This window comes from Canis lupus, chromosome 14, assembly GCF_003254725.2.
Source record: "Canis lupus dingo isolate Sandy chromosome 14, ASM325472v2, whole genome shotgun sequence".
Taxonomy (NCBI): domain Eukaryota; kingdom Metazoa; phylum Chordata; class Mammalia; order Carnivora; family Canidae; genus Canis; species Canis lupus.
This window is the reverse complement of record NC_064256.1, coordinates 53737975-53765474: the sequence shown is the minus strand read 5'-3', so window position 1 is coordinate 53765474 and position 27500 is coordinate 53737975. Positions and strand designations below refer to the sequence as shown.

Below are 27500 nucleotides of genomic sequence, written 5' to 3'. Positions count from 1 at the left end.
TGGAACTGTTCGCACATTTTGCATGCATGGGCAAAGAACACTGAAATGTCCCCAATGTTTCTACTGTATCCAGCTTCTATCAGCTCTAATCTCTCAATTCTCAGTATGGATTGCTCCCTAGGGGTAGGTTAGAGACTATGGGAAATGGCCATTATAAGACCATTATTGCACTCTGTGGGGTAAATCATGAAATTATATTGTAGCCAATACAAATAAAAAGCCAAGAGGAGAGTTTGTCATTGATATTTAATGAAACTGAAGTTACTGTGCTTACATTTTATGTGTATAAAAAGTTGTGTTAAATCCAAAGCACCGTACTACTGACCTAAGGAAACCATTGTAGTTTTAAGTCTCTCAAGTTTTATTTATTGTCTTGCATGAGAAATTATTAAATAAAATTGGAGTCCTTGAAAAAATGAATGGTATTTATTAAAGAATTACATATAAATTTGAAAAGTAGGGCTTCTAATATACGCATACAACTAATTTGTAGGTACTTTTTTTTTTATGCCACAAATGAACTATTTGGTCCTAATAAAGGGTTACACAGTCGATTAGAAAATTAGAAATATGAGCACCATGGAGGTGGTGGTGGGGAATGTAAGTATAAGCAGGTGCTCAGATGTACCCATAGATGGTTTCAGGATACTAAAAGCCTAAAATCATAAAAGCTGTTTATGAGGATCATTTTACAGACAAAAGCAATTATTCTGACTGAAAAAAAATCTACCAATTGAATTCTACAAGCACTTCGACTAAATATTTCATTGAACTAGCTAGTAGTTTGAGTAAAATGACTGATAAACCAACTCGTTATTATGGTATCACATAGACATGTCCAGAATTTTAAACACTTATTAAATCTAATGTTAATATTCCCAAAGTACCCTCTAAAATATACAAATGAAATCTTCTAATAAGATTACTTGTGAAAGTTCATATTCATTTAATGACTTTTATTAAAAATGACGTTTTGATTTAATAATCATTATAAGTTGAATTTATAATTTTAAATTTTCCAGGTTCAATCTGGGATTCAGAACATTTTAGTAAATGCTAACCTCTAAAGTACTGGAAATAATTAGAATAAACTCCTAAGGTTAATATATAATAGCACCTTTTTCCAATTAGGTCTCATAAATGACCTATGAATATTCAAAACTTTCAAGCTTAAATCACTGAATATTTCTAAACAGTTACTTAGTAGCTGGCAAGATACACACAGATATCTGGCACTGTTCTATGGGATTATCCTCAAGTCGATTAATATTATTTTGGGCATCCTGTATTTTAGTTACAGATGTGACCTCTTATGGTTAGTGTGCCTTAAGGATCAAGGCTTTGAGAGGAGCTAAGTGGTCTCCCTACTCTGATTCTGTTCCCTAATTCCCTGCGCCACGCTCACTGGCTCCTCAGTTGCAGTGTTGCCATCTCATGAGAATCCAATTCCTTTGGGTTTACTTTTTTGGGTTGGATTTTAATGGAATAAAGAAACTGTGCGAAAGTCTTGAGTTCTGGATAAAGAGCAACAGCAAACAAGAGGTATTTTTAAGACACAAACAAACACATGGAGGTAATTTTTGAAAAAGGATAGCAACAAAAGTATGTTCTGTGGAATTTTTTGAAGAATTTTAATATACAAGGGGTATTTATTTCATTATGTCACTGCCTTGTACACAAATCTGTGTGACCTGAGACAGAGGATGAGACAAGATTAAGCCAAAAGCTCTGTCATTCTCAATAGGTAGGACTCAACGGACCTATGAGCAACAGCATTTCTGAATAATAACCTCTATTCCAGACGCCAGATATCATCCTTAAAATATCAGGTTTACTTCCTACTCCAAGTCACTTTACATGCTTATTGGTCCAGGTGCCGTCCTCAAACCTCTCTGTGTACACAGAATCTGAACTTCCTCCCGGCTCTGTGTTTTACCCACGCACAACCTGTCTACTGTGCAAGGACCACCTTTTATATACTTCTAAAGACTTTGCTTGACCTGTCCAGTTTGCACTGCTCTCCCACTTTGCCCCTCCTAAACATCTTTTTTTGGTTAATCATTCTGGTGCTCAAAACTACAAAATCTTTGAATCCTAGGACTATATCTATTTATGAAAGACACAGAGAGAGAGGCAGAGACATAGGCAGAGGGAGATGCAGGCTCCATGTGGGGAGCCCGATGTGGGACTCGATCCCAGGACCCTGGGATCACGTCCTGGGCTGAAGGCAGGCGCTCAACTGCTGAGCCACCCAGGCGTCCCAATCCTAGGACTATATCAAACATAATTTTATTCAATGCTCCTATTGCCCAGATTAGGAAAGAAGTCACTTTCCAAGTGACTTTCCAAGTAAGTACAGGTAGAGCCAGGATGAGTACACATGCTGGCTTCTGGAATGTTTCTTAGAACCTTGTTATTCCGGCTATCCCACGTTGCCTTAATCAGGTGCACTATGGTTCCTTTGAGCGGTGGCTGCACCTAGTCTTACCAATGAGGCTCTGACCTTCGCAGATCAGCAGAGCTATACATAGAGCAAACACCTAGTAAAGACGTGTTGATCGAATAAATGATGTGCCATCGAGTCACCAAGAGTTTCACTTGCACTAATTCTAAAAGAGAACATTTTGGGATGCCTGGCTGGCTCAGTCCATGGAGCATGCAACTCTCGATCTCAGGGTCATGAGGTCAAGCCCCACATTGGGTGTGGAGCCTACTAAAGAGAGAGAGAGAGAGAGAAAGAGAATTTCTTTCTGAAATTAAGTATTCTTGGAATCTTTTCCATCCAGAATTAGTTCATCAACAAGATATGAAACCTGGGAAAGATGTGAATAAAATTTTCCCTTAAGGTTACTGTATTAGGCTGCTAACTTACTAAAAAAACTAAAGCCAAAGCCAATAATTATTAATACTCAATTTTTAAAATATTGATTGCAACCAATGTAATACCTAAGAAAGAAAGAAAAAGCAACAAGGGAGGTTGAGTATCTCTGAGAATAAAATTGCTTGAAAGTTATAGGATCTCCATAAATGGATGAAGTCCTTTTCAGTAAAAATACAATTCTATCATGATTATCCCTATTCATAGGAAGTGTCTCATTTTTAGATCTCAAAGCGCTCCATGCTAACACTTGTTTTGTAATATGGCAATTGAAGGGAGATTGAACACAAGGAAACCATGTGCCTTCGGTGGGTTGCAGGACAAATGGGACATTAGTCTTTCCTGTGGCCATTAGCAATATCTTTCCCTTCTTGCACCCATTACAGATATGAGGCTCATTTAATTTATTTCTGTAAAAAAAAAAAGTGGGTATTTCTGTAATGTTCATTTCCTTAAGGTACCTGATGTGTTAACATCACTAAGGATAATTAATTCTTCTAGGGAAAATGTTCCCCTCCACCAGAGGAACGTTTCTGACAATTTGGATAAAATAAAGTATCCTTTTTAAATAAAAACCCTCTCTGTTCAGCGCTCACCAATTCTTCCTTCTGTATCCCCTTCTCCAATGAAATTATTTTACTGTTTTTAATTACCAGGGTGTATTAATATAACAAAATTATGTATTTAGTAGTTTGATTAACTTATACATAGAGTATAACGTAATACTAAATAGTTTAGGCACCTCATTTACAACCTTTGGTCATGCAGTAGTGGCTAAGTGGTTAATAATATAGTGGGCTTTGAGGTTCAAATATTTGGGGTTTGAATCCTAGCTCCCTTACTTCCTAGCTACGTTGACCTTAGGGAAGTTACTTAACAACGTCTCTGGACCTCCTTTCCTTTATCATAAAGGAGGAATAGGAAAGTACCTATTTTATATAATTGTTATGAGGATGAAATGATTTTTTAAATATGTAAACCCGTTGGAACACTGCCTGAGTCATAAGTGATCAATAAATATTAGATACTGTCATGATATAATTACAACCTTAAATACTTTTTGGGAGAAGATATAGTATAGATACATGAATTATTTTTTGAGCACTATATGAGCTTAAAGCTTAATTAGCTCTAAAAATATTTTAGTCCTTCTCCCAAAGTGAGATTTTTATTACTGTATCAGAAACGTCATACAAGATTGATATATGTGCCCCACATATCAGATGCCAGCATTAAGGTTATTAAAGTAACCCTAATAACAGCTGCCCTTCCTTAAAAGTACATTTAAGGTAATAAAATCCAGGGAACAAAATACCACCACAAATTCCTATAATTATTACCAAGAATTATTTACTAATAATTTCCTGAACACTAAACCACTAAGCCCAAAAGCTCTCAGATGTTACATCTCAGATGATTTTTATTTCTTTTTTTTGGTATTTTTTAAAGATTTTATTTATTTATTTGAGAGGGAAAGAGAGTGCACAAGCCAGGTGTGGAGCAGAGGGAAAGGGACAGTCTCCACGCTGAGTGCAGAGCCTGATACAGGGCTCAGTAGCCTGACGCTGAGATCACCATCTGAGCTGAAATCAAGAGTCCAATGCTTAATTGACTAGACCACCCAGGCACCCCAAATCTCGGATCATTTTTAGATCAGCAGACAAAAGCCAATTTCAAAGTAGAAGGGCCGTCATTGAAAAGCTCTATACACAGAGCTCCTACACGCATTCTCCTCTGTCATCCACCTCAGGCTTCATCATTATTTTGTCAGTGAAATCATTAACATGCATGCATTGAATGGTCCAGCCTGCATCACATTTGCTGTGCATATTAGGGCTTAGGAAGTCTGATAATACATGTTGAGCTGGAGGAACCTTAAATAAATTAACTCAAAGTTGACTAAAAAGTGGAACTTTTCAGAGATACAGCAATATTTGTAGATCTGTTAGGAAAAAAAAATTTCTGCCAAAAATTCCTTCATGATTAAGCCATCATGTCTGTAATGATGTAAAGAGCCTCAATCTTGCTTTGACAGGAAGAGCCAATAACGTAACTATTATCTCTTAATGCCAATAATTAACTTAGCAAAAGTTTATTGAATACCTTCTATAGGTAAGGCATTGTGGGGGCATTAAATATCTATGAAAGAACTTAAAGTCAGATGTGGAAGAAATATGTACTCAAATAACTACAAGATGGCCCATCATAAGTGTACTAAGAGAAGGAACAATGAAGTGAGATGGGAGGACTTAATAGCTGGGAGAGATTATTTGCCTCGAAGAAGAATCCCAAAGCAAGTATACTCTTAATGGAATTATTTTAAGGTAATAAAGTAAGAGAAAGTTCAGATGGACCAAAGAGAGAAATCTTTGCCTATCTTGGTGATAACTCTTCCTGGGTTTGAAGGTGGTTTGGATATTCGTCATGCCATTCCTGCCCCAACTGATTTGAAATTTATGCACTGCTTCCTCCAGTGATGACTTGAGGTGTCTTACAGATTAAACTGCCCATCTTAATAGAGTCCTTAGTAATAAGTAAAGGAGAAGCTACTTCAAAGAAAATCAGTTGTTTCCAGGAATAAAAAAGATGATATACATTTGGAACATAAAAGATTTAGCTTTATGTTTTTAAACTTAAGGACATAAAGAAAGAAAAGCAAAATTAGTGGAGTCACTGATTTGTTATTGTCTTACTCATGAGATCTTGAATAAAGGATAGCAAAGAGACTTATTTTTAACGTATCTTTAAGGACGGAGTCTACAAAGTCTGGATTGGATGGTTTTCTAGCCATTCATTTATTTATTGGGCACCTAACAGAAGGTAAACTGTAACGGTCCTTAACCTGATAAATATGTTGCATTTCTTTAAGTGGATTTGGAAGCAAGTTCATCTTTTATTTTAAAGCAAATGATCCACTTGGTAAATAGAGGATGGATATTCTTTCTTTCCTTTTTTTTTTTTTTTAAGAGTTTATTTATTCATGAGAGACACAGAGAGAGGGGCAGAGACACAGGCAGAGGGAGAAGCAGGCTCCCTGCTGGGAACCCGATGTGGGACTCGATCCCCGGACCCCAGGATCATGCCCTGGGCTGAAGGCAGGTGCTCAACCACTGAGCCACCTGGGTGTCCCAATAGTGGATATTCTTTCAAACTAGAATGTACAAATTCATTGTGAATGGTTTAAAAACTCTTCTTTCCACAAAATAGAAGAACTCTAATTCAGCTACGCTACATCTACCACTTCCTATTTACTACAGAAAAAGCAGTGACTTCCATTTCTTGCTTAAAGAAGGCATACCCACTTCCTAATTTAGTGTAATTTACACTTGGGAGAATTAGAATGCTATTTGGAAATTCTTTAGATAATCGGAGGGAAAGTATTTAGCAGTGGAGAGATGGAAAGTCTGTTGTTACTCCCTGAACAGAGAGTTACAAAGCCGGTAAATGAAATGGAAGAACTTCTACAAGGATAAAAGTTACTTCCTGTTATAAGTGAAAAGAGATCAGTTCAATAGACGTGATGTGCCCACCACTGAGCTAGGGGCTGATGTGGACAATGGTTTTCATGGAGTTTCCAGTGTCACAGAGGAGGCAGGACATATACACAAGAAACGCTGATCCCAGGCAGAATATGATATCACAATTGACAAAGTGTTAGGAAAGAGAGGAGGTAAATCCCAGCAATGCGATCAGTGAGTGCTTTATGAAGGAGGCAGGTGTCACTTCAGGTAGGCTTTGAAATATGTGAAAATGTTCATAATGCAGAGACAAGGCAAAGAGCCTTCTGAGTGGAAATGGGGAAAATGGATAATCTTAAATGTGTTGTGGGAACCCTGAGAGTGTGCAGAGGCCATGGAGAAAGGAGGGTTGGTAATAAAGAAATATGTTAGAAAGCAGAACAAGGTCAGATGGTGAAGGGCCCTTGAGTTGCATTTTATGGAGTTTAAAATTTATTCCCTGCCAGCTGAAGGGCTATTGATGGTTTCTGAGCCCGGCAGTGAAAAGACAGAAGAGTTTTTGGAGGACTAACTTGCAAAGCCTAGACTTTGTGTAGGACACTGGACGTAGGGTTACCAGTTAGGAGGTCACTAAACCAGTGTAATAAGATGATGATGGTGAGGAGTAAAGTGGAGGGGTTAGAAACAGTGGAGGGTAAGTAAAGAATTTAGGTTGTAGGCCATGGAGTAAAAAGACCTTGTATCCATTGCTCCTAAATCTAAATACATATGTGAAATGGTTCCCTCATAAACTCTACCGTGGAGCTGGAAGGTTGTAAATCTATGTCAAAAATTCTAAAAGTTAAAAGAGATGACGACTTGATGTAACTCACATGCAATTTTGATGAATCTTTGTCATTTTAATTGAGGAGAAGTTGATCCCAGAAAACTTGGATATTAGAAAGACCGGAAGATATTGAAAATGAAACCTTATCATCCTCTTTGTGATTGAGATGCCGGTAGCAGCAGTGACCACAAAAACTCATAAAGGCTGTTGATATTTCGCACTTAGAAATCTGGTTTATTTTTAATCTTTAGTCTGTGTTTTTATGTCATTTTAAAGGCTTCATCAAAATAAAAGCCTTCTGCACAGCGAAGGAAACAATAAAACTAAGAACAACCTATGGAATGGGAGAAGATATTTGCAAATGACAAATCTGATAAAGGGTTAGTATCCAACATCTATAAAGAACTTATCAGATTCAACACCCCAAAAATGAATATTACAATTAAAAATGAATAGAAGGCATGAATAGACATTTTTCCAAAGATGACATCCAGATGGCCAACAGGCACAAGAAAAGATGTTCAATATCACTCATCGTCAAAAAAATACAACTCAAAACTACAATGAGATATAACCTCACATTTTTCAGAATGGCTAAAATCAACAACACAAGAAAACTGGCTTTGCTGAGGTTGTGGAGAAAGGGGGACCCATCTTATACCGTTGGTGGGAATGCAAACTGGGACAGCCACTCTGGAAAACAGTATGGGGGTTCCTCAAAAACTTAAAAATAGAACTATCCTAAGATCCAGCAATTGCACTACTAGGTATTTACCCAAAGAATACAAAAATACTAATTCAAAGGGATACACACACGCCCTGACGTTTATAGCAGCCTTATGTACAACAGCCAAATTATAGAAACAGCCTAAGTGTTGATCAACTGAGGAATGATAGACAACACGTGCAATGGAATACTACTCGCATGTAAGAAAGGATGAAGTCTTGCCATTTGCAATGAGATGGATGAAACTAGAGAGTATGAAACTAAACGAAGTCAGTCAGTCAGAGAAAGACAAATACCATATGATTTCACTCATATAGAATTAAAAAAAAAACACAAAAAACAAATGAGCATGGGGAAACCAGAGAGAGAGAGAGAGAGAGAGAGAGAGATTGGTGGGCAGATGGGTTAAGCAGGTGATGGGGATTAAGGCGAGCACTTGTGATGAGCACCAGGTGTTTTATGGAAGTGCTGAATCACTAATTTTACAACTGAAACTAATATCATACTGTTTGCTAATTAACTGGAATTTAAATAAAAAAAGGAAAAAAAATCTTTTTTAAAACTGAATATCCAAGGAAAAGGACATAAAGTGTGACTACCTTCTCGAGTCCAAAAAATCTAGTTATTTCCAGAGATGAGTAACAAAAAAGAAGAGAGGTAAGCCTTTTTAAAAGTAGGTAACACATATCTGTGAGGGGCTTACTAAGAATCTCCAAATGGTGAATTTTAAAAATGTCCCTACCTTACCATCAACTCAGATACTGATGAACTCTAAGAGAGGGCTCCCAAGCCCTGTCATCCCGCAGGTACACCTCTCTGGGCAGGCTGCCCATAGCAAGGCAGAGGAATTCTCACTTGTTCTCTGAACCAGACCCATGCTTTGTATCTTAGTCACCTCTGCTCATAATCCTTAAATCCTTTCCACCTGTCCTTTCTTTCCTCATCTCTGCTTAATATTACGCTGAAAAATTTGATTACTATTTTTGCAAGCCAAACATGTCAAATAGCAATAATTTCATAAAGTTCACCCTACAAATCTACTTCATGTTAAGCCTAACCCCAAGCTACAACCCTCACAAAGCCTTTTCTGATTCTCTGTGTGGCTACACTTAAGTCTTTAAATTTATAGTTTGGTTGTAAGGCCCTATATTCCTTTACTTGGTCTCTCTCACTATCTATGTGCACATCCATCCCACTATTAGAGTTTTACATCTTTGTGGATTTAGACCCTCTGCCCACTTTCAGCACAGTGTGATGCACCCAATAGTTGCTCATTAAATGTTTATTCAATTCGAATGAATGCAGCTCACCGCTGTTCTGTTCAACCAGCCAAGGCTCTAGTAGAAGGAAATGCCAAGTAGTAATTGATTTTTATGCTCTAGTTCAATCTTTTGGTTTTACCGCCCACACTCAGTAAATGGTATACACCAAAAACACAGAGGACTAACCACATTGACAGACTGATTCATTGCCTAAAGAAATGTGTCGCTCCTTTAGTTGTGAAATTTGTAAGGACCCAAGGCACCAATGAAAGGCAGAAGAAATGTTAATGTTTGCCTATACCCTAAAGCAAAGAGTCAAATTATAATGGGGAAGTTTATCTTTTTAGATTGTGGTCACACAGTATATTCCCTAGAGGAATGTAAATTGTCTTCATTTGCTCCTTACTCAAGTAAAAGGTCCGATGAAGTGTTTCTGGTTTTTGTTTTCTTTTTAGAATAAGAAAGTGAACAAAGTTCCCTTACACTGAGACATTCAAAATGTATTTAAGTAAATGGATGTTAGACTACAGAATCAACGGTGTGTCCTTATTTAGATATTATCAGATGTAATAATTAAAATATTTATATAGTGTCATTATTTATGAGAAACTCAGTGGCATAATGTAAATTTGATCGAGCCTTTCAGAAATTCAATATTTACCAACACCATGAAGCTAATGATAAAATCTTAAATCTTAAATGCTACAGATGTCAACAAAGCTGTGAAAAAAATCTACAATTAATGGCTCATGTCTACAAGACAGGCAATATCGGGAAATGTAAAGTTAATTTTATCAAACATTTACAAGTCAAAACTAAACGTAAGAATAGATTAAAGTTGTTTTTTTGTGTTTTACTCATTATAGAAGATCCCCTTGTATCTCTTCTTTGGGTAATCCCAGTTATTTCAGAAAAACTGTAATATATTTCATAAAGCATACCTCCTAAAAGAGTAATAAACATTTTTTACAAAGAGGTATAATACATCTTATAAAACCCCTCTAAGAATATTTTCAATCTTTCCCCCTGCCCTAGCACACCAGAAGGATAAAACATTCTATCAGTAACTATGGGTCATTACTACAAAAAATGTAACTCCCAGGGTAATAGTCAAAAACCTATCCTCAGATATTAAGGCCCTAATGCTTCAATTTTACTATGGAAATTGATTTTATTTGGCCCAATATAGCAATCACTATCTAGTGAAATAAACTTATATATTCAGTTACTTTGAGAAAGATACCACACATACTGAAATATGTGTAGTCCTTTTTTTTTTTTTAAGATTTTATTTATTTATTCATAGAGACACAGAGAGAGAGAGAGGCAGAGACACAGGCAGAGGGAGAAGCAGGCTCCATGCAGGGAGCCCGACGTGGGACTCGATCCCGGGTCTCCAGGATCACGCCCTGGGCTGAAGGTGGCACTAAACCACTGTGCCACCGGGGCTACCCCAGAAATATGTGTAGTCCTTAAACCATGTTTTACTTCTACTTAATTTAGTTTGGATATCTTTAACTTACATGGGATACATTGGCTAACTCCAACAGAAAATATTTATAGTCATACAAATAAATCCTTTATTTCTTATCATCATGTCCTAATTGTTGATTAATGACATTAAGAAATATCAGAGCACACAGATTATTGCTATAGGCTAATGCTGTCTATTGATTTGTATAGGTTTTGACTGTTTCACAAAAAACATCAATATTTTTCGAATTAAAAGGTAGTATCTGGATAAGATGGAATTTCCTTGTAGCTATCTACTGTGTCTATTCAGTTCTTGGCACAGAACTGTTGCATGAATAATGATAACCACTAGTATGTAAGCATTATAAAAAGTCAAAGTATATGATTAGCATTTTATCAATTTTATGTGTGTTTGAATAAAATTTGATTCAATTAGTTTGTATTTGCTAATGGCACAGCCCTCATGCTTACTACATAAATATCCTTGTTTTGTAGATGTAAAATGAATCCCAAAACATAAACACTGAATCCTTTATTAAGATGGAAAGATGTAGTTTCATGAGACCTGATTTTTGGTTTTGTCTGTTATTTTTGAGTAGCTAACTCACTATTAACTGATATCTTAGTAAATACAATCACATCAAAAAATAATTTTTAAAAAGTCAGGATTTTTTTCCCCCAAAGAAGTTTTACAGGAAAACTGGTGAAATAATTGATGTTCATTTAGAAAGCATTTGAAAAATGGAGATTAGGGAAATTCAATTTTACTCATTTCCTTCTAGTACATATACAAGGAAATGATATAATTATATTTGGAATTTAAGGGTAGCTTTATAAAAATTACAAGTTTAGTTATATCCATTTGTATAAAGTCATGTTAAAATGAGAAACAAAAAAAATAAAAATAAATAAAAAAAAAAATAAAATGAGAAACAATTCATGTTTCTTAAACACTTGTGATATTTGGGGTAGGAAGTATTTTAGTTTAACATATCAAAGAAATAAGCTAATAAATAAAACTAAAGTTATAAAAGGAAAAGTTTGTTTTTAAAAGAGAATATTTTCTTAGTACTTTTTCAAGCGATAGATGATCTTAGGCTAATGTGAGTAATTAAATCACAAAGTTACTTACTTGTCATTAAGAAATTATTTATTTAATTTTACTTAAGATTTTATCCTTTTGAAATGATAATGTTCACTCCTTCCACTAAAATAGTGATTTTATATTTTAAATTAAGCACACATTAGAGAAATATTTAATTCTCTTATTTACAAAAGTCAATAAGAAGTCCATATAATTAAAGCTACTAGACATGGTAAATTCACTGTTAACTAATTAAATCATAAAACAGATCTTTACTACTATGGCTCAATTTTTCTCCAGTTTATTATTTTCCAAGATTTTCTCTTTTGTAAATTAAAATAACATTTATCACAAAGATTTTACTGTTGACTGAATTATCTTTATTTTGATTTGAACAAGTCTACACATAGCTGCCATTAGAACAGTACTCAGAACCACTACTCCAGAACTACCCAATTTCAACAGATAAAAATTCTGCTTATCTCCTGATGAAAAGAAAAATATTCCTCCTTCCAGAAATGTATAACCCTTAAGAGGGATAGAAAAATTGGAATGAGCAAATGATTCCTCATTCCACATGTACCTTGTATTATTTATTTTACTCGGAACATAATTAGAAAATGCCCTGCTCAATTTCCTATACTTTTTTGCCTTGGCTAAAGATAAACAGACAAATAGATTTTAATTTTTCATCTTAAGGTTGGAATACAACTTTAATCCTAGTATCTTTAATAAATCTTATATCTCCCCTAATCTGTCACCTAAAAAAACCACAGCCATTTAGTTTTTGATTGCACAGGAATATCATTTCCAGATGATTATAATAAAAGTTTCTCTTCTAAGATACATTGCCAGTCTTAAGGATGCAGTTTATAATTCTATCCTACATCCCAATGGGTCTGACCCTGAGATGGAGTTCCAAAGTTCTATTTAAAGTCAATAGAAGTTCTAAGAAATATAACAAAAAGGTGGATTAAGGTTAATAAAACATAATTTTATAAATTGCATGCATATATATGTATATCAAAATTTCTCTAAGATTCCCTGCCCTTACCTTCAGCAGTATATTGAAATTTATTCAAATTTATGCAACATTGTTTAAAGAAACTGGATTTTACATGATTTGAAGGCTCACTCCCAAATGATTTCAGATAGTTTTGCTGCAGTGCTCTTAAAAAAACATAACAACAAAATACATTATGATTTATCATTCTGTTTGATTTATAAAAGTAATAGGTGTGATCCAAACAACTGCAATAAAAATGAAAATATGGATGTAATTACTTTGATCTTGATGAGTACAAAAAGATTTTGCCCAATGTCAGAATCACACTGGTTGCCTATTGAGATACGGTTGGTAGTATTCCATTTTGTGTCTCATAAATGGAAGCTTTCCACAAACATTAGGCTATGGATCTAAAGATCCTTACATTTCTAATCTGTTGGCCAGTGAAACAAAAGACAGTCTAATTTACAGCTTGACACTCAGCCATAAGTCAGCTTTGGGCTGCTCCAGACCTCCTTTAAACCATTCATCCAAGATTTGTGTTTTTTCCTTGTTTCTTGGACTAAGTTTCAGCCAAAAACGTCAGGATGGATGTAGAGTACACAAAATGTATGTCCCTGTTCCGTTCTAATTCCTTCTTTGATAACTTGGGTTCGGGTCCTTGAAGACCTCGCCCTCAAAGTCCTTGTAACTGGGCCCTATGGCTGTGGCTAGCTCTTCCGGATGCGGCTCACCCATTTTCCTGGACTGCTGTCTGTTTCCCTTTGCTGAAAGTCCTGATGAGACACTGCCCACCCACTGCTAGCGCTTGATGAAGCTCTCTCCTGGATATCTTCGCAGAGGTTGCTCTCCACCAGGATTACATATATATGGTTCATGTCATTAGGTCCCTCTAATCTGTGAGACTGGCTGCTCTGCTGAAACTATTCCTTTGCTCAAATTAAATTGTAGGATGGACTCAATGTGCAGTTTTCTCCTGAACTATGCTAAGTTATGCTCTGTTAGTTCTAAGCAAGAGATTGAAATTGGGAGTAAAACCAATATTTACCTCTTATTCTAAATCTAGTATGTTTTGTCCTTTTTTTTGACCTGCTAATTAACAAAAGGATCTTAGATTTCACGTTGTGAATGTAAATTTTTCTATAGTCAGGTAACACTGTGTGACCAATGAATACTTTTGTTCCTGACTTTTAAATGTTTTGATGATGATGTTGAATCAACTAAAGAACTCTCGTTTCCACTAGCTATATGAAACTCTCTGGTCATCTGTTGCTTAAACAAATTCATAAATTCTGCCGTAATGATGAAAACTGCTTATGGAACGTAGAAATCGTGAGATAAAGTTTTAAACTGCATTCTGTGGTGCCAAAGTATTCAAGCATATTGTGGTACTTATGTTAATGATCGATTTTAAATTCTGTCCAAGTAGTTAAAATACATACAATTTTAACATATATGAAAATGTAATTGTTCATGGAGAGTAATTTCCCATTAAGTAATATTCTGAAATTATAGTTGACTTTACATAATAAATCTTTTTTAGTCGTAAAACGCCTATAGTCACCAAATATATGTCGACTCCCCAAGCCCTATGTCAAAAGCTGATGTTAAAATACCATATGGGTATGTAAAAATCTTCTGTTTTCCCTGGTAGTAGAAGTAGGAAGAAATTAATACTGAATAGCAATATTCACTTTTTAACAATTCAGTCAATGACATTTTGACCCTTAGAGAAAGGAAATTTCTAAGGCTCAACCAGTGTTAGTGCAAATGAAGATGTACCTTCTAACAAAGTATCTTCTTTAGATATGAAACAGAAGCAGTAAGCTACAATACCGTCAGCTAAAAGTTTTCTGACACACTTTGCCTAAATGGTGGGGATTCATACCATGGATGTCAGATATCATCTGTATAGTTCTATAAAAATCCTTCAAAACCCTATAGGAACCCACAAATTTCCACAATTGGCACGGTAGGGATACAACACCTTTTAGCTGAAGGCACTGTACCTCTGGGAGGATCTTTTTATTAAGAGGAACTAGAATGAGTTGTAAGTGCCACATATGGGGACCGGAATAATGTAAAAAAGAACAGCAGCCACTGAGCCACACTTGTAGCACTTAAAAAAAAAAAAAAAAAAAAAGATGAGATGATAAAGAGCTGGCATAATCATAAGTTCTGTACAATCACTTTGGAAAGAGATCTCAAAGCTAACTAGCAAAGTTAATGAAAAGTTCAGAGATTAAATAAAAATGGAATTAAACCAGAATGAAAATTATGAGACCCAGAAATGTTAGGACTAAAAAAATAAAATAAAATAAAGGTGACTAAAAAGTTGTGAATTAGAAAATCTGCAAAACAGCTCTGTAAAGCAAGGGTAAAAAAGCTTTTATGTTTAGGGCTTCATAATGCCTCTTAATGATGCAAAATATCAGCAAACAGTGTGGGTTTAAAAGGCATGAAAACAATGAAAGGCAGCACTCTACTTGCTCAAGTTGTCTGTCACTTTCAACCGCTTGCCTCGGAAATACAGAGCCACTCCAATTTTAAATGCTTTTGTCCACAGAGAGATCTAAGGTCTGTAGGGATTTTATATAAAATATCACCAACTAAAGGTGTAGGGTCTGCAAATTCTACATGTACCTAGAAAGAGCAATTTAAATTTTCAGGCAGCCAAAGAGAATAGAAGGAGGAAAGGCAGTATTATGTACATGAAAATCTTCATAATGCCTCAGAACAATTCACAATTTATATTAAGATTTTCAATATTATTTTACAAAATGGGAGTCTGGTGGTCCCTCTTAGCTGTCTTTGGTTGCAAAATATCATTGCCAGGACAGACTGAAGTTTATTGCTGGAATGATACAACTGAAGTTCTCGAGAAGGGTGTTGTAACGAGGACTGGGACATGTGATGTATAGAAAGTTCTGGGGCACAGAGAATATGCGCTCAACACGTTGATCAAAAAGATTAATGTGACCCCCATTGCAGTCCCGAAATAATACTACAGTACTCTTTTCAAGTGATGCTTCAGCTTTCGATTCTCTTACTCTAAAGTTTTGGCTTCTAAGGACACAACAAATTTATTTTCTAGTCTTATATGAACCGTATTAACATTCTGATTCTATATAAAGGATCCTTAACTCTCACATTTCAAATATTTGCTTTAATAAGAGGGGGAAAATATAATAATCACCTGCAACTAATATAGAATATTAGCAAGTAGAACTTTGAAATGACAGAGGCAAAGAGGATTCAGGGATGACATGTAGGAAATGATCTGAAAACTCAACAGGAGGAGACTCTAATAATCAGAGAGGAGAATGATGTGACAATGGGAGGCTTTGTGCGTAAAGCCCTCAATACAAAACCAGTTCAGGGAGAGCACTCATTTTGATCTCCAGAAACAAAATTTGAAAATATAAAAATAGGAATCTCATTTAAACATGTTTCAAGAGCAAAAAAGGCAAATCTGAGCCAACTTATTGAGAGTGAGGAGAAACAACTGATTAGTGAAAAAGAGAGAGAGAGAGAGAAACAACCAAGTTGAACTAAATATGGCAGGTAGATCATTAAACTTCTCTTTTTGCTTCAGGTTTGGAAGAAGACAGGAAATGGACGGATTATACCAGAAGTGAGTTCACCTTCCAGCTCTGCTCTCGATGTTTTCTAGTCTTTTCAGTCAAGTCTAACACATTGGAGAAGACAGTAAGTTCAAATGATTTCCCCTTGAACGCAGCATCAATCCTCTGTAAGTAGTCTTTTTAAAAGGCAAATATTGATAGAAAATAGGATTCTAAATTAATTTTACTCATACTCTGCAGAACTTGGAGACGTCAATAAGTAGTGAATATTGGCACTGAGATACATAAGGATAAAGTATTCTAAAATTGTGATGATACACAGTTCAGGCTTTTTTTTTTTTTTTTTTTTTTTTTTTTTTGAGAGAGAGAAAGGGAAAAGGGGAGGGCAGAGGGAGAGAGAGGCTGATGCAGGGCTCGATCTCACAACCCTGAGATTATGACCTGAGCCGAAATCAAGAGTCAGACACTTAACTGACTGAGCCAACAGTGCCCTACAGCTCAGACTCTTAAGGGAAGTACTCTTTCCATTTGTTCAGATCAAGATGGCTCTAGGACTCTTGACAGCAGTAGAAAATAGAGATTTTAAAAAAAATCTATTTGATTGAAAAGACTCAAAACAAGTTTAAAAAAACTTAGTATGTAGAATCTATTATCATTCAAGCGGGCTTTAACCTTTCCTACTTTTTGCTAAAACCCCTTGAACATTCGATTTGATTAATAACGCATTAATTTCAGTAATTTTTTTTCTTTTTAAATTCACCTTCAACAAGATAAATAAAATTTAACAAGGTCTGGGAGGATAATCACACATGAGGTGAAGGGGCCTGCTACTTACTATTCAGATAAATTTGAAGAGTTATAAAATACATATAAACTAAATAATGAAAATTAAAAATAAAACTTCACAAGTGCACTCTACCAATATTTAGAAAGATCTCTTAGCTCCCACATTAAGATGAACACTATATTTAGTTATCTCTTCTTCCTAAAAATCCCTTGTTCTCCCCCTCCTTCCTCCAGAATCCTGGATTTTCCTCTTGTAGGGATTACTTCATGAAGTCAAATCATTTCAAAAAATTCATCTCCCATTTGATTCTTCATAGTCATTATCATAAGGTAACTGAATACTTACTTTGTATGCTCTAACGTGTCAGAGGTTTCCTGTACTATAATACGTCTAAAACATAGTTTCTGACCTTTAGCTGGGTCCCCATCTCTGCAAAGTGAGCCTGCAGCAGGCATGAATGCACATGTGCTCACACGCAGGCTGTGTTAGTTGCGGACAATAGTCTGTGCATTAAGCTGTCCAGAAGTGTGGAACAGAGTGTGGGTCCTGACAGCACAGTTACTCAAGAAAATAGGACCAGGCCCTTAAAGAAAGATAGAATTTAGGTGGGGGAAAGAGGATGAAAAGCCAAAAAAAGGGAAAAGGCAGGCAGGCAAGTACACAGCGAAGGCAAAATGAATGCACTGGTTTGGCAAAAGCCGTCATTCAGGGCATTCTACGAGTTAAACTTGGGAGTGGAGACAAAGTGTTAAATGTGAAGCATCAATTGTAGAAAATAGATGATAATTTGGTATCTCCTCTTCTCCAAGAATAATTTATAGGAAGCACTAACCCATAGCTATTCCACTCCTCTAAAGCTTCAAAACATCTTCTCTACCCATCCCAGGGATACTTCTGTTTTCTACTATGTTACCATTTGGATTTGGATTTTATCCTTTTGGAACTGAGTACAAAGGGCAAACAAACAAACAAACAAACAAAGTTTGGTTTCCTTAATCTAAGGACGTTTATGTTCTTGGATTCAACAAGTAAAATGCCGAACACATAATTTTCCCTCTTGAGCCATGTTCTCTCTTGCAACTTCTATTTCTCCTTGGGAGCTTCCAAAGTTGCTATGACTTTTCCTTATTTTCCTCTTTGTCCCCAGCATTCAGTGGGTTGTCTTATCTGGTCTTTTTTTCCAGAGCACTTCTTGCAGTGGTTCCTTGCTCTCTGCTCCCAGTCTAGTACTTAGGTCAGGTACTACCTACCACAAGAATTAATCTTCTGTTCTCAGTATCTCCCAGCTCCAGAATATCCTACCATCCGTGAGTTTCATCTGCACACGTCCACATCACTCTTCCTAGAGCACAGCTCTGACATTACCAGGCTTCATACTCACTCAAACACCACAGCTTGATACGTAAGACACGCAGCAGTCTACTTCCACCACTTCATTTATTCTAAATTCTATTTTTTCTTTTTATATTCTGAATTCCTATCAAACCTAATGCTCAATGTCTTCTAGGCATATATCATGCATTCCTGTTCTCGGTGGGTATTATTCACCTGAATTGTTAATTATCTATAACCTCAGATAACATTTTTTTTCCCCCTGAAAAAATCTCTTATCCTGCTGACTCGGAGTAACCTGCTCCCTACCATAAATTTCTGACTTATATTGTTTCCTTTTGTGGATCAGCTTACTTCACGAGTTATAAGAGGAGGGTGAGAGGAAAAGGAAAGGAATGGCCAAGGAAACTAACCATATGTTTATGGTCAAGATATGCCTTAAAAATGCATTAAAATGTGAACTAAATCTTAATATTGTTTTTTTAGTTTCAGAGAGTAACAACGAGATATTACAAGATGTAATATAACTAGTGACTGTGTCCACAGCACTATGAGAGGCACGGGGAGGAAGTGTGATCTTCCATACACTCATTTCATTTGAAAGACTCCTATGAGGTAGGTATTATTATTACCTACCTCATTTTGAGTTGAGAACACTGAGGAGAGAAATGAATCCTGCTCAGCTACTAAGTGCTAAGTCTGGGGTGAGAACCTCTACCACCTGTCACAAGAGCCCGTAAACCGGAAGCGGAAGGCCTTTCTGCCTCTCCCTCACTATTCCATTAGTATAACTGCTCCCCTTCAGGAAAACAGGGACCATGGCTTCATTTCAGGGCACATAAGCGTGCAATTTGAGTGTTCTCTAACAATTCCTCCACTTCTGTTTAATTTTCAAAATACTTTGAAGTGCATTTAATTACATGCATCCAAACTTTGGAGTGAGAGAATCCGATATTTTTCCTTTGCCTCATAATGTTCATAAAGTGCTTAGCATTCTTTAAGTACAAGGATATTAAAACTCTATAAAGATGAAGATACAGAATACTGAAGTGACATGCCATCAGTAGTATTTGACGTCTAACATACAAAAAATTAATAGCAGCAGAAACAGATTCAAAGAATGAATGACAATGTTCTGCAAGATCATTAAGATTTTGATTACAATTTATATAATTTAGGAAAAGACCCCATTTGGTCTTCTAATTTTTATCTTTTCTGGAATCTACTTCCAATAAGCCAAGGGAAGCTTTCCTTATATCCCTCTATGGAAAATACATGTAAATATTTTTCACATGCACTAATTCATAGGGGCAGAAAACACATGATACATTGGCCATGAATATTTTAGGTTTATAAACCCATAGTGGCAGGACATCAGGCATTAAATCTTTATTTTTTACACATTATTTTACACATCCTATTTTTTTCACTGAGATATTTCACAAGTAAACGGAACTCAATTAATACTATGATGAAGAACTAAAATAGCCATTGCCAAATGAAAAAATACAGCGAACCTGGCAATGCCATCCTTTAGCCCAATTATTATCTCAGGTTGTAAAAGAAAATGTTTAGCAAATGACTTGATTGAATCATCATTATTATTTTTTAAATATTCTTATCACTGGACACTTAACACTTCAGAAAACACTCCTTTACGTATCCTCTCTGTATGGTACGCAACCACCACTCCACACTGCATGTCAACACGGGGAGTTATACCAGCAGCTTAAACACGTGCATTATGAATGGCTTTCATTTTTCTGAAATAGGTCTTTTTTAAAGGGGGGAACACAGGATCTAACTCTTGTTTGCTCTTTAAAGTTTTATTGTTTTAGCATTTTATACAGAGAGCGAGCACCAGCATACTCAGGAGAACTGCTAAAAGTAAAAGGCCTCAAGCTACCCACTGCCTGGCTGATAGGATAAAGCAGAGGTATAAAAACTTTTGTCTGATTGCTCACTTCCCTTGTTTTAGAGTACTGCTATTCTCAAGAGCATATATTCATGTTCTTTCTACTTTGAGTTTTATTACTTCTTTTGTATTATTTAATACATCTAAAGACACTTCCAAAAGACAAATTTTTCCATTTTGAAAAAGTAATGGTTTGGAACCTGATAAAACACATTAATGTTCACAGTGTGTTTTTTGCAAAGGTGATAGAGTAAAAGTGCTATAAAGCAATTAGGTGCATGATCTTAAAGACATTAATATGTCAAATAGAATAAGATGTTTAAAAAGTCAACAAAAATAATATCCTAGGAAAGGTCAAATGGAAATAGGCACGTATAAAGACCACATTTCTCACCCGGGTCTTTGACTACATCCTTAATGTAGAAACGGGAAAGAAAATATAAAAATGAGAGAAAGTACTATCCTTACCTCAATAACTTGAAATTAGAAGTATATGCTGTTTAACTCCAGGAAGTATGGACATAAGCGTTGACTCATCCTAATAACTGGATGGTGTAATATGCTTCATTATTCAGATTATAATTTTTTCCCCTTGAATTCTAAGTTCTAGCAGGGTCAATACTTTTTAGTAAACAAGAAGCTGATATGCTTGGCCTATTGAACAAGGCCAGGCATTTTTTAAAGTGTCATACACATTTCTGAAATCCACAATACATCAATTTTTAATATATCTACTCTCTCAGCTCCATTAAAAAGATGGTAGGGGAAAGATTTTAGAGTAATTAATGATATAGTTAGCTGCTAAATATTAATAGGAATCGTAGTCTTGCATAAAATATAACATATAAACCTTGCCAATACAGACGCACCAGTAATTAAAGTTGAATATGTAATTACACTGATTTATAAGACAGGCAAAAAGTTACACTTTACTAGCTTCTATGTAAACTGTGGGTAACAGTTAAACTTTGCATTTTACGGTTTATAAAAACGGGCAGTATCTTGACTACAGTTCATAAATGGTTTAGAGACCTGTAATAGTAGTAAAAATTACGACAACTTACTCCATCGTGAATATTTTTATTGCACCATACAAACCAAACTGTGATAATGACCCATAAGATGTGGACTCGTCTTAGACACTGCTCTACCCCCAAGAGAATGTTAGTAGGACTAAGAATCTGTAGAGGGCTGCTGGTACGATAATTATGGGACACTGGAGAGAATCTAAAAGATGCATTAAAACCGATTTTGATACACTTTCCAGTATCACGGACATGGGGCAATTTAACTCTGCTTAACACCAGTGTTTTGTACTCATATGGCATCGACCCTTCAGGGGAGTCCTGCATGTCAGAAGCACACGCGTCCAGGCCCTTCCCGCAGCCGGTCGGCTAGCCCACTTACATGTGCGGCTGCGGCGAGCAGCCCGGACTGCTGTTCCCGTTGCTGTCGATGTGGTCCAGCGAGCCATTGAGGTCTTCGTGGACGGCCTGAAGCAGGCCGCTGGAGGCGTTATTGATCAGTCCCGGGTTACTAAGCAAAGGTAAACTGCTCTCCGCCAAGGCAGCCTAGTGAAATGAAGAAGGTGTAAGGCAACTTTGGAGATGCCCTTTAAAACATATATATTTTTAAAGATCTATCTCCTGTGAATAGGTTCGGATCACAATGTGGACGTCTTAGAAGCGTTTAAAGAAAATGTACAGGAAGGATGCCTAGCTGGCAACTTGTGGCGGAGATATCAAGAAAATTAAGTGTGATGCGAAAGTGTAAACACAAGCTCTGCCAACAAACTTTTTTTTTTCCCTCGTGTTTCAGCCTTTTGCAGAAGGAACTGCGGTATTCTCACATGTAGTGAAAAGCCCCAACACAGAAGCAGTCGCTCTGCCTTTTAAAAAATGACCAGGACTTAGCTCAAAATAAAGAAGTCCTGACATTTGCCTCCTCTGCATAAAAATTATATATTATAATTAAACTTTAAAGTTTTTGCCACAAGCACCATGTTCCCCAACACTATGATGTGAAATCATTTATGACAGCCTGGATAAATATTAATGCATAGCCACATGCATTTGCAAAAGCTTCTATCAATCTAGCATTTGCAGGAAAACCGAGTGTTCCAGATTTTGCCACAGGGTGTCCTTCTTGCTTCTTCACATCAAAAGTAGCTTGAATTAGAACCAGTGCTTTCTACAGTACTAGGTACTACAACTTACTTGGATGATAAACCAACTCTTAAGAACAATCATAATCCCATCGAAATACAAAGCATGCAGAACAAAACAACAACAAAAAGGCAAAACATTCAAACACAAGGACAGCGGCAAGGTGCCTTTATTGACATTACCTGCAAACTGGCATTGAGAGCTGCTCCATAGCCTAAACTGGTAGGTATATTTTTTACTAAGGTTGGGCTTCTGGAAGAAAAAAATATAAAGACCATCTATAAGTCAAAATAGAAAATATGTGGATCTCACAAATCCTAGCTACAAAGATAGGTTCCAGACTGCTGTCCCACACTGCTAGGCCAGAGCGAATGTATCTAAGGCCACAGAAATGAGGCGATAGATTTCAAATATGTAACTCTCTATGTATTATATAGCAACCTGGTCCAGGAAGGCACAAACTTTAGACTAAGATGTACAGGCAAAGTGGGGCATGACCTTGAGCATCCCCTAACCCTGTTTCTGGCTATGTGAAGGTTTTATTTCCAAGAAGAACAACATTCATATAAAATTTTAAAAATGTAAATATACAACACAATTACCAATTTGATGCAATCAGGAAATAATTAATAGTTAATTTCAAGAACACCACGAATTAACATAACAAATTACCATAGTTAATTAAATGACAACATAATGGATTAACTATTTCTTGAATGTAGAAAATAGCGCATCCTTGACTACAGAAATCAAAAGTGAAGGACCCATAGTAGGTAAAATGCATTAAAGCCTATGTCTTCACAGAATGCAGGGGGGGCGAGGTGGGAGGGGGAGGGAAACGCTACATGGAGTTAATACATTAGGCACAAAATGTGTTCTATTCTATTTCTGGCTTAAGTTTGGTAGTCTTGTTGTCTTGGAAAAAAAGAGTGATTTCAAACTTCCTAGCCAGTGATTTTTCTCACTCTACAAGATGATCATATCTTGATCATCTTACTAACACTAACACGTAGCTGGAGCGGTTGCGGAAAAAGCAGGGTGGGCCCTAAGAATAAAGTTTGGTCCGGAAAATACAAAGAGTATTTAGGAAACAAAATCACTAGTTCTTTAATAACATCTTTTCATAAATTCTTCATCAGAAAGGCACTTTCAGGAATACCAGTGCCTGCAACATCCGCTTGATTTCAAAGTAGCCTTTTGTGTTCTATGAGAGGCGATAGTATCGTATAAATCCGGGGTGGGATCCATCTCCAGGAAACATGTTCCATAAGGAAACACATTTTTTTTTTCGATGCAAGTAGAATGCTGAATGGGTTGCACAGCAACCAAAACAGTCCTGCGATGATTTTTATGGAAAACATGGGTCGGATGGATAACTGTTGATGTGCACCGTTTACAGCTAGATTGAAAAAGCGGTTCACTGACAAGGGACATTTAGCATGCCGTTAGCTGACTGTCTCCCCACCGCACCCCACCCCCCACCCCAACTTAAAAGTGTTCACTTTTTCTGGGGAATGCAGGGATCCCAGAAGCATCCCAAACGTACCCTGTTATCTTTTGTGACCTTCGCTTCTGGTACTCAACTTCATCCACAGTCCACACCGCCCCTTTAACGTTTTCTACCCGAACAAAACACTTGTGCAGGCTGAGGTTATGACGTACGGCGTTCTAAATCACACAGAAGGGAGGGAAAAGGCGGCAAAAGAGAGTACTGCTTAATAAGGCAGCCACACAGACTGCATTATCGATCTTCCTTAATCAGGGAGAAAAATCTTAACATGTTTAAGCGCTAAAATCAAAATATGGCATGATATTATAAACCCCAAACTTACAAATTACTGGAATCTGCAGTTTGAACTTTGTGATAAGAGAACCTTCCAAGCTATTTTAATAATAGCTGTGTCAAAACCTCCCTTTCATTGAACTGGTCTAAATTGCAATATCTGTACAAATTACAGTATCTTTGAAAATGCCAGAACAATTAGGTCAGCTCTGTTGTGTCCCTGATCAAGCACTCAGGGATGGTTGAAATGTCCAAAGGAACCAGTCCTGCTTGAGGTATTAAAATGCTAAAAAGGCTACAGTGACAAGTGTTAATTTTGCACAAAGCTTTATGCAAATAAGCTCAAAGGCATTCTTTTCATCCCTATAATAATGAAATGACAGAGTTTGTTTATTCTGTATTATTAGATGACATATGCAAGTTACAGTGTAATGTTCCGCCTGCACAATAAGACACACTTAGGCTTTTTTTTTTAAATTCCCAATAAAGTTTTTGTAAATGTTAAACTCAATTGAAAGTCATTGGTGGAACCCGAGAGTACATTTTCTTCCCATAATGATTATGCAAACAGATGTTGTTGGCAGCTTTGTATTAGAGTAATTACTCAAAATTAACATTTTTAAATCAAATTAAGTCATTCCTAAAATTTTAACTATAATAAATATACGCTAGACAACATAATTTACCTTGAGTATTTTCCATGAATCAAATTATACATCTAAGCAAATATTTCTTCCTGTCAAGGTATACTGTCATATAACTATCAAGTGCTCAGAAATAACCTAATTCTTATTTTACGAATATAAAACAAAGTAATTTTGATGAAGATTTCTTTCTATTTGCACAAAGGCAAGCTTCTGGCTTGCTTTAAGAGAAGAATTCTTAAAAAAAAAAAAAAAAAAAAAAAAAAAGCATAAGCAGATCTAGCATCTGACCTGAAATCCAAGGATTTGATTGATCTTAATGCCCATGGCTCTGAATATGATAATTTTAATATTAATGAGCAAATGAGCAGTTTTATTATGCATGCGATATAGTTAGAACTAATAAGCTGTTCAGAATGAGTTTTGCTGGATCCCCGAGCTGTGGAGATGAGACCAAGCTAAGATATTAAATCACCTTTCATTTCTTTTAAAATTTCTTTCAGTAAATCAAATGACGGAACATTCAGTACATCCTCTAATGAGTAACAAAAGAAAATGTAAACCTTCAACATAAATATTACTTACTGAAAAACCTCCCAAACATATATTGTGCAGATTATTGCTGACATTTTCTTTATATAAAACACATACCAAGTCACTGTGCATAAATAAAACAATTACCTTCATTTACAGTACCACATACTGTAGCAACTAATAACATCTAAACATTTTGTAAATTAAAAGCATTCTGAGCCTCACACCCATATATCTGTAATCGCTTGCCAGATTAATTTGCATTTTAAATCCAAATTAATTCACTTTAGCATATCTCACAGTCTAAAATTCTTAGTATGCTGATGAGTGCTTTGCTGCTTCTATTCTTCTCAGCTACAAACATTTTCCCCTTTTGTACCAAATGGCTTGTGGCTAATTGATGTTTCTGACTGCTTTTTGAAATGAAAATAAAACAGTTCACTTAGTCTGCGCTGAGTGTCCTTATCTTTCCAGACGTTGCTCTTTTCCAAAAATAGATGCACAGAACTAACATTTTTTTTAGCTCCTTGTAGGATCCAGACAATGAAGTTGTTTGGACAGGGATATAGATGAACCCTTTTGTCTAAGTAAATAAACTGCATTTATGTTCTGACAGGATAATATTCACTTTACTTTCTTTTAGTTCCAGCTGAGTGGCCATGGCCCTCACTCCCGTGGCAGCTCCAGTCCGTAGGATGAGGCATGATGTGTACAAAAGGCGCAGACCAAGACAAAACCTACAGCCTCCATTTGTTGCACAAGCCAAACAGACATTTTTCAAACTAATTAGCCAATAATATGCAAGAGAAAAAGTAATATCGTGCGACTAACAAAGGTGTTGATGATTGAGTGCTCACACTGTAATTAGTGTGTCAGGCCCTCGTTTCTCTGCCAAGCCTCAGCTATTAATTGCACCAAATTAGAAAACTATATCAGAGGCAAAATTATTCTTTCACTTGTCATTTTGAGAGAGGGAATTCATTCCATTCAAGAGGCAGGTTAAAAAGAGGGGAAGCAGATACTAATCTGCTTATGTCATGTAAATAAATGTTCCTAGTGCTATCTGGAAGGAACTGTGGGAGGCATCTTCAAACTGCTCGGGAAAGTAGTTACCTTCCAAGTTGCTGCATTTCGCCTGAAGTAAGCAAATGTCCGTGTAAACCAGCTGTAAATTTCATTAAGTGTTAACTGCCTGTCAGATGACTCCATGATAGCCTGAAATGAGACAAGATACATAGTGACATAAAATAATGGTTTACTAACTAGGCTGGATGACACTTTCTCATCCAAGCCTCACTTTAAGCATTAATGAATTTTAATTTAATCAGGCAAAGTTAATTTTCCTTCGACTTACCTGCCTTATGAGAGTTGCATAAGTAAATGGAGGTCTGACATCTGCATTTTTATAAAATTCGTAGTTTGGGGCAATCTCTATAAAAATAAAAGCTAGGTGTTAATTCTGCTAATAATTCACAAGGCATATAATTGATTTTTCATATTTTCCCCTAGTATTGGTGAAGTGATTCAGTGAGAGAGCCACTGACTAGTGAAAGCACAAAGCATGACAGTGGAATTGAATTATATGGAAAAGGCCATTTCTGACGTCAAGTGCAAATGAAGCGTCCCCTAGTTGTTCGCGGTCCTTCAGGAGCTGTGCGACCAGCTGGCCTGAGGATTTTTTCCAACAGCCAGGTCCTCTTTTAAGCGGGTGGTTTAGGCATGTTCTTACATGGACTTCTGCCCCCCTGCCCTAATCTTTGCTTTTGCTCGTATAGGACTCCCTGAAGAACAACAGGATCATCTCTCTCTCTCGGCATCTGTGGCCATCTAACAAAGGAAACGTGAAATCCTCACAAGCGCCCATGTTGAAAATAACTTCACTTTTTGTAAAAAAAAAAAAAAAAAATCAACAACAAAAAAAACCGGGGGGGGGGCGCCCTCTGGGTTAATAACGGTTACAATGTGTGACTGTGATTATCCAGATGCCCCTGGGCAGGGGGTGAGGGGACGGGGGTGGGGGGGGAGCAGGAGGGGGGACGAGA

At 36.4% G+C, this 27500-nt stretch overlaps 1 protein-coding gene and 1 long non-coding RNA gene across 34 annotated transcripts in view; one reads left to right on the top strand and one right to left on the bottom strand.

The window, feature by feature from the left end:
* Positions 1–27500, bottom strand: part of FOXP2 (forkhead box P2) — a 554671-nt gene that overhangs the window by 7733 nt on the left and 519438 nt on the right. For all 24 annotated transcript variants that reach the window (XM_049093828.1, XM_035698685.2, XM_049093821.1 and 21 more), the window contains 5 exons: positions 26813–26889; positions 26572–26673; positions 24044–24165; positions 22680–22749; positions 21740–21903 (listed from right to left, as the gene is read on the bottom strand). In XM_049093828.1, coding sequence (XP_048949785.1) covers positions 21740–21903; positions 22680–22749; positions 24044–24165; positions 26572–26673; positions 26813–26889 — 535 coding nt within the window. The remainder of the gene's footprint in view (positions 1–21739; positions 21904–22679; positions 22750–24043; positions 24166–26571; positions 26674–26812; positions 26890–27500) is intronic.
* LOC112670783 (uncharacterized) overlaps positions 6500–27500 on the top strand; it is a 45727-nt gene continuing 24726 nt past the window's right edge. For 2 of the 10 annotated variants that reach the window (XR_007402134.1, XR_007402135.1), the window contains exons 1-5: positions 6503–6606; positions 16310–16465; positions 17319–17414; positions 18904–19032; positions 20242–20353. This is a non-coding gene — a long non-coding RNA (uncharacterized LOC112670783). Of the gene's footprint in view, positions 6607–7436; positions 7543–15194; positions 15292–16309; positions 16466–17318; positions 17415–18903; positions 19033–20241; positions 20354–21599; positions 21879–21988; positions 23286–26101; positions 26587–26967; positions 27151–27233; positions 27379–27500 lie in introns of those variants that run through there. The other 8 variants (XR_007402129.1, XR_007402131.1, XR_007402130.1 and 5 more) reach the window with 8 other exon arrangements.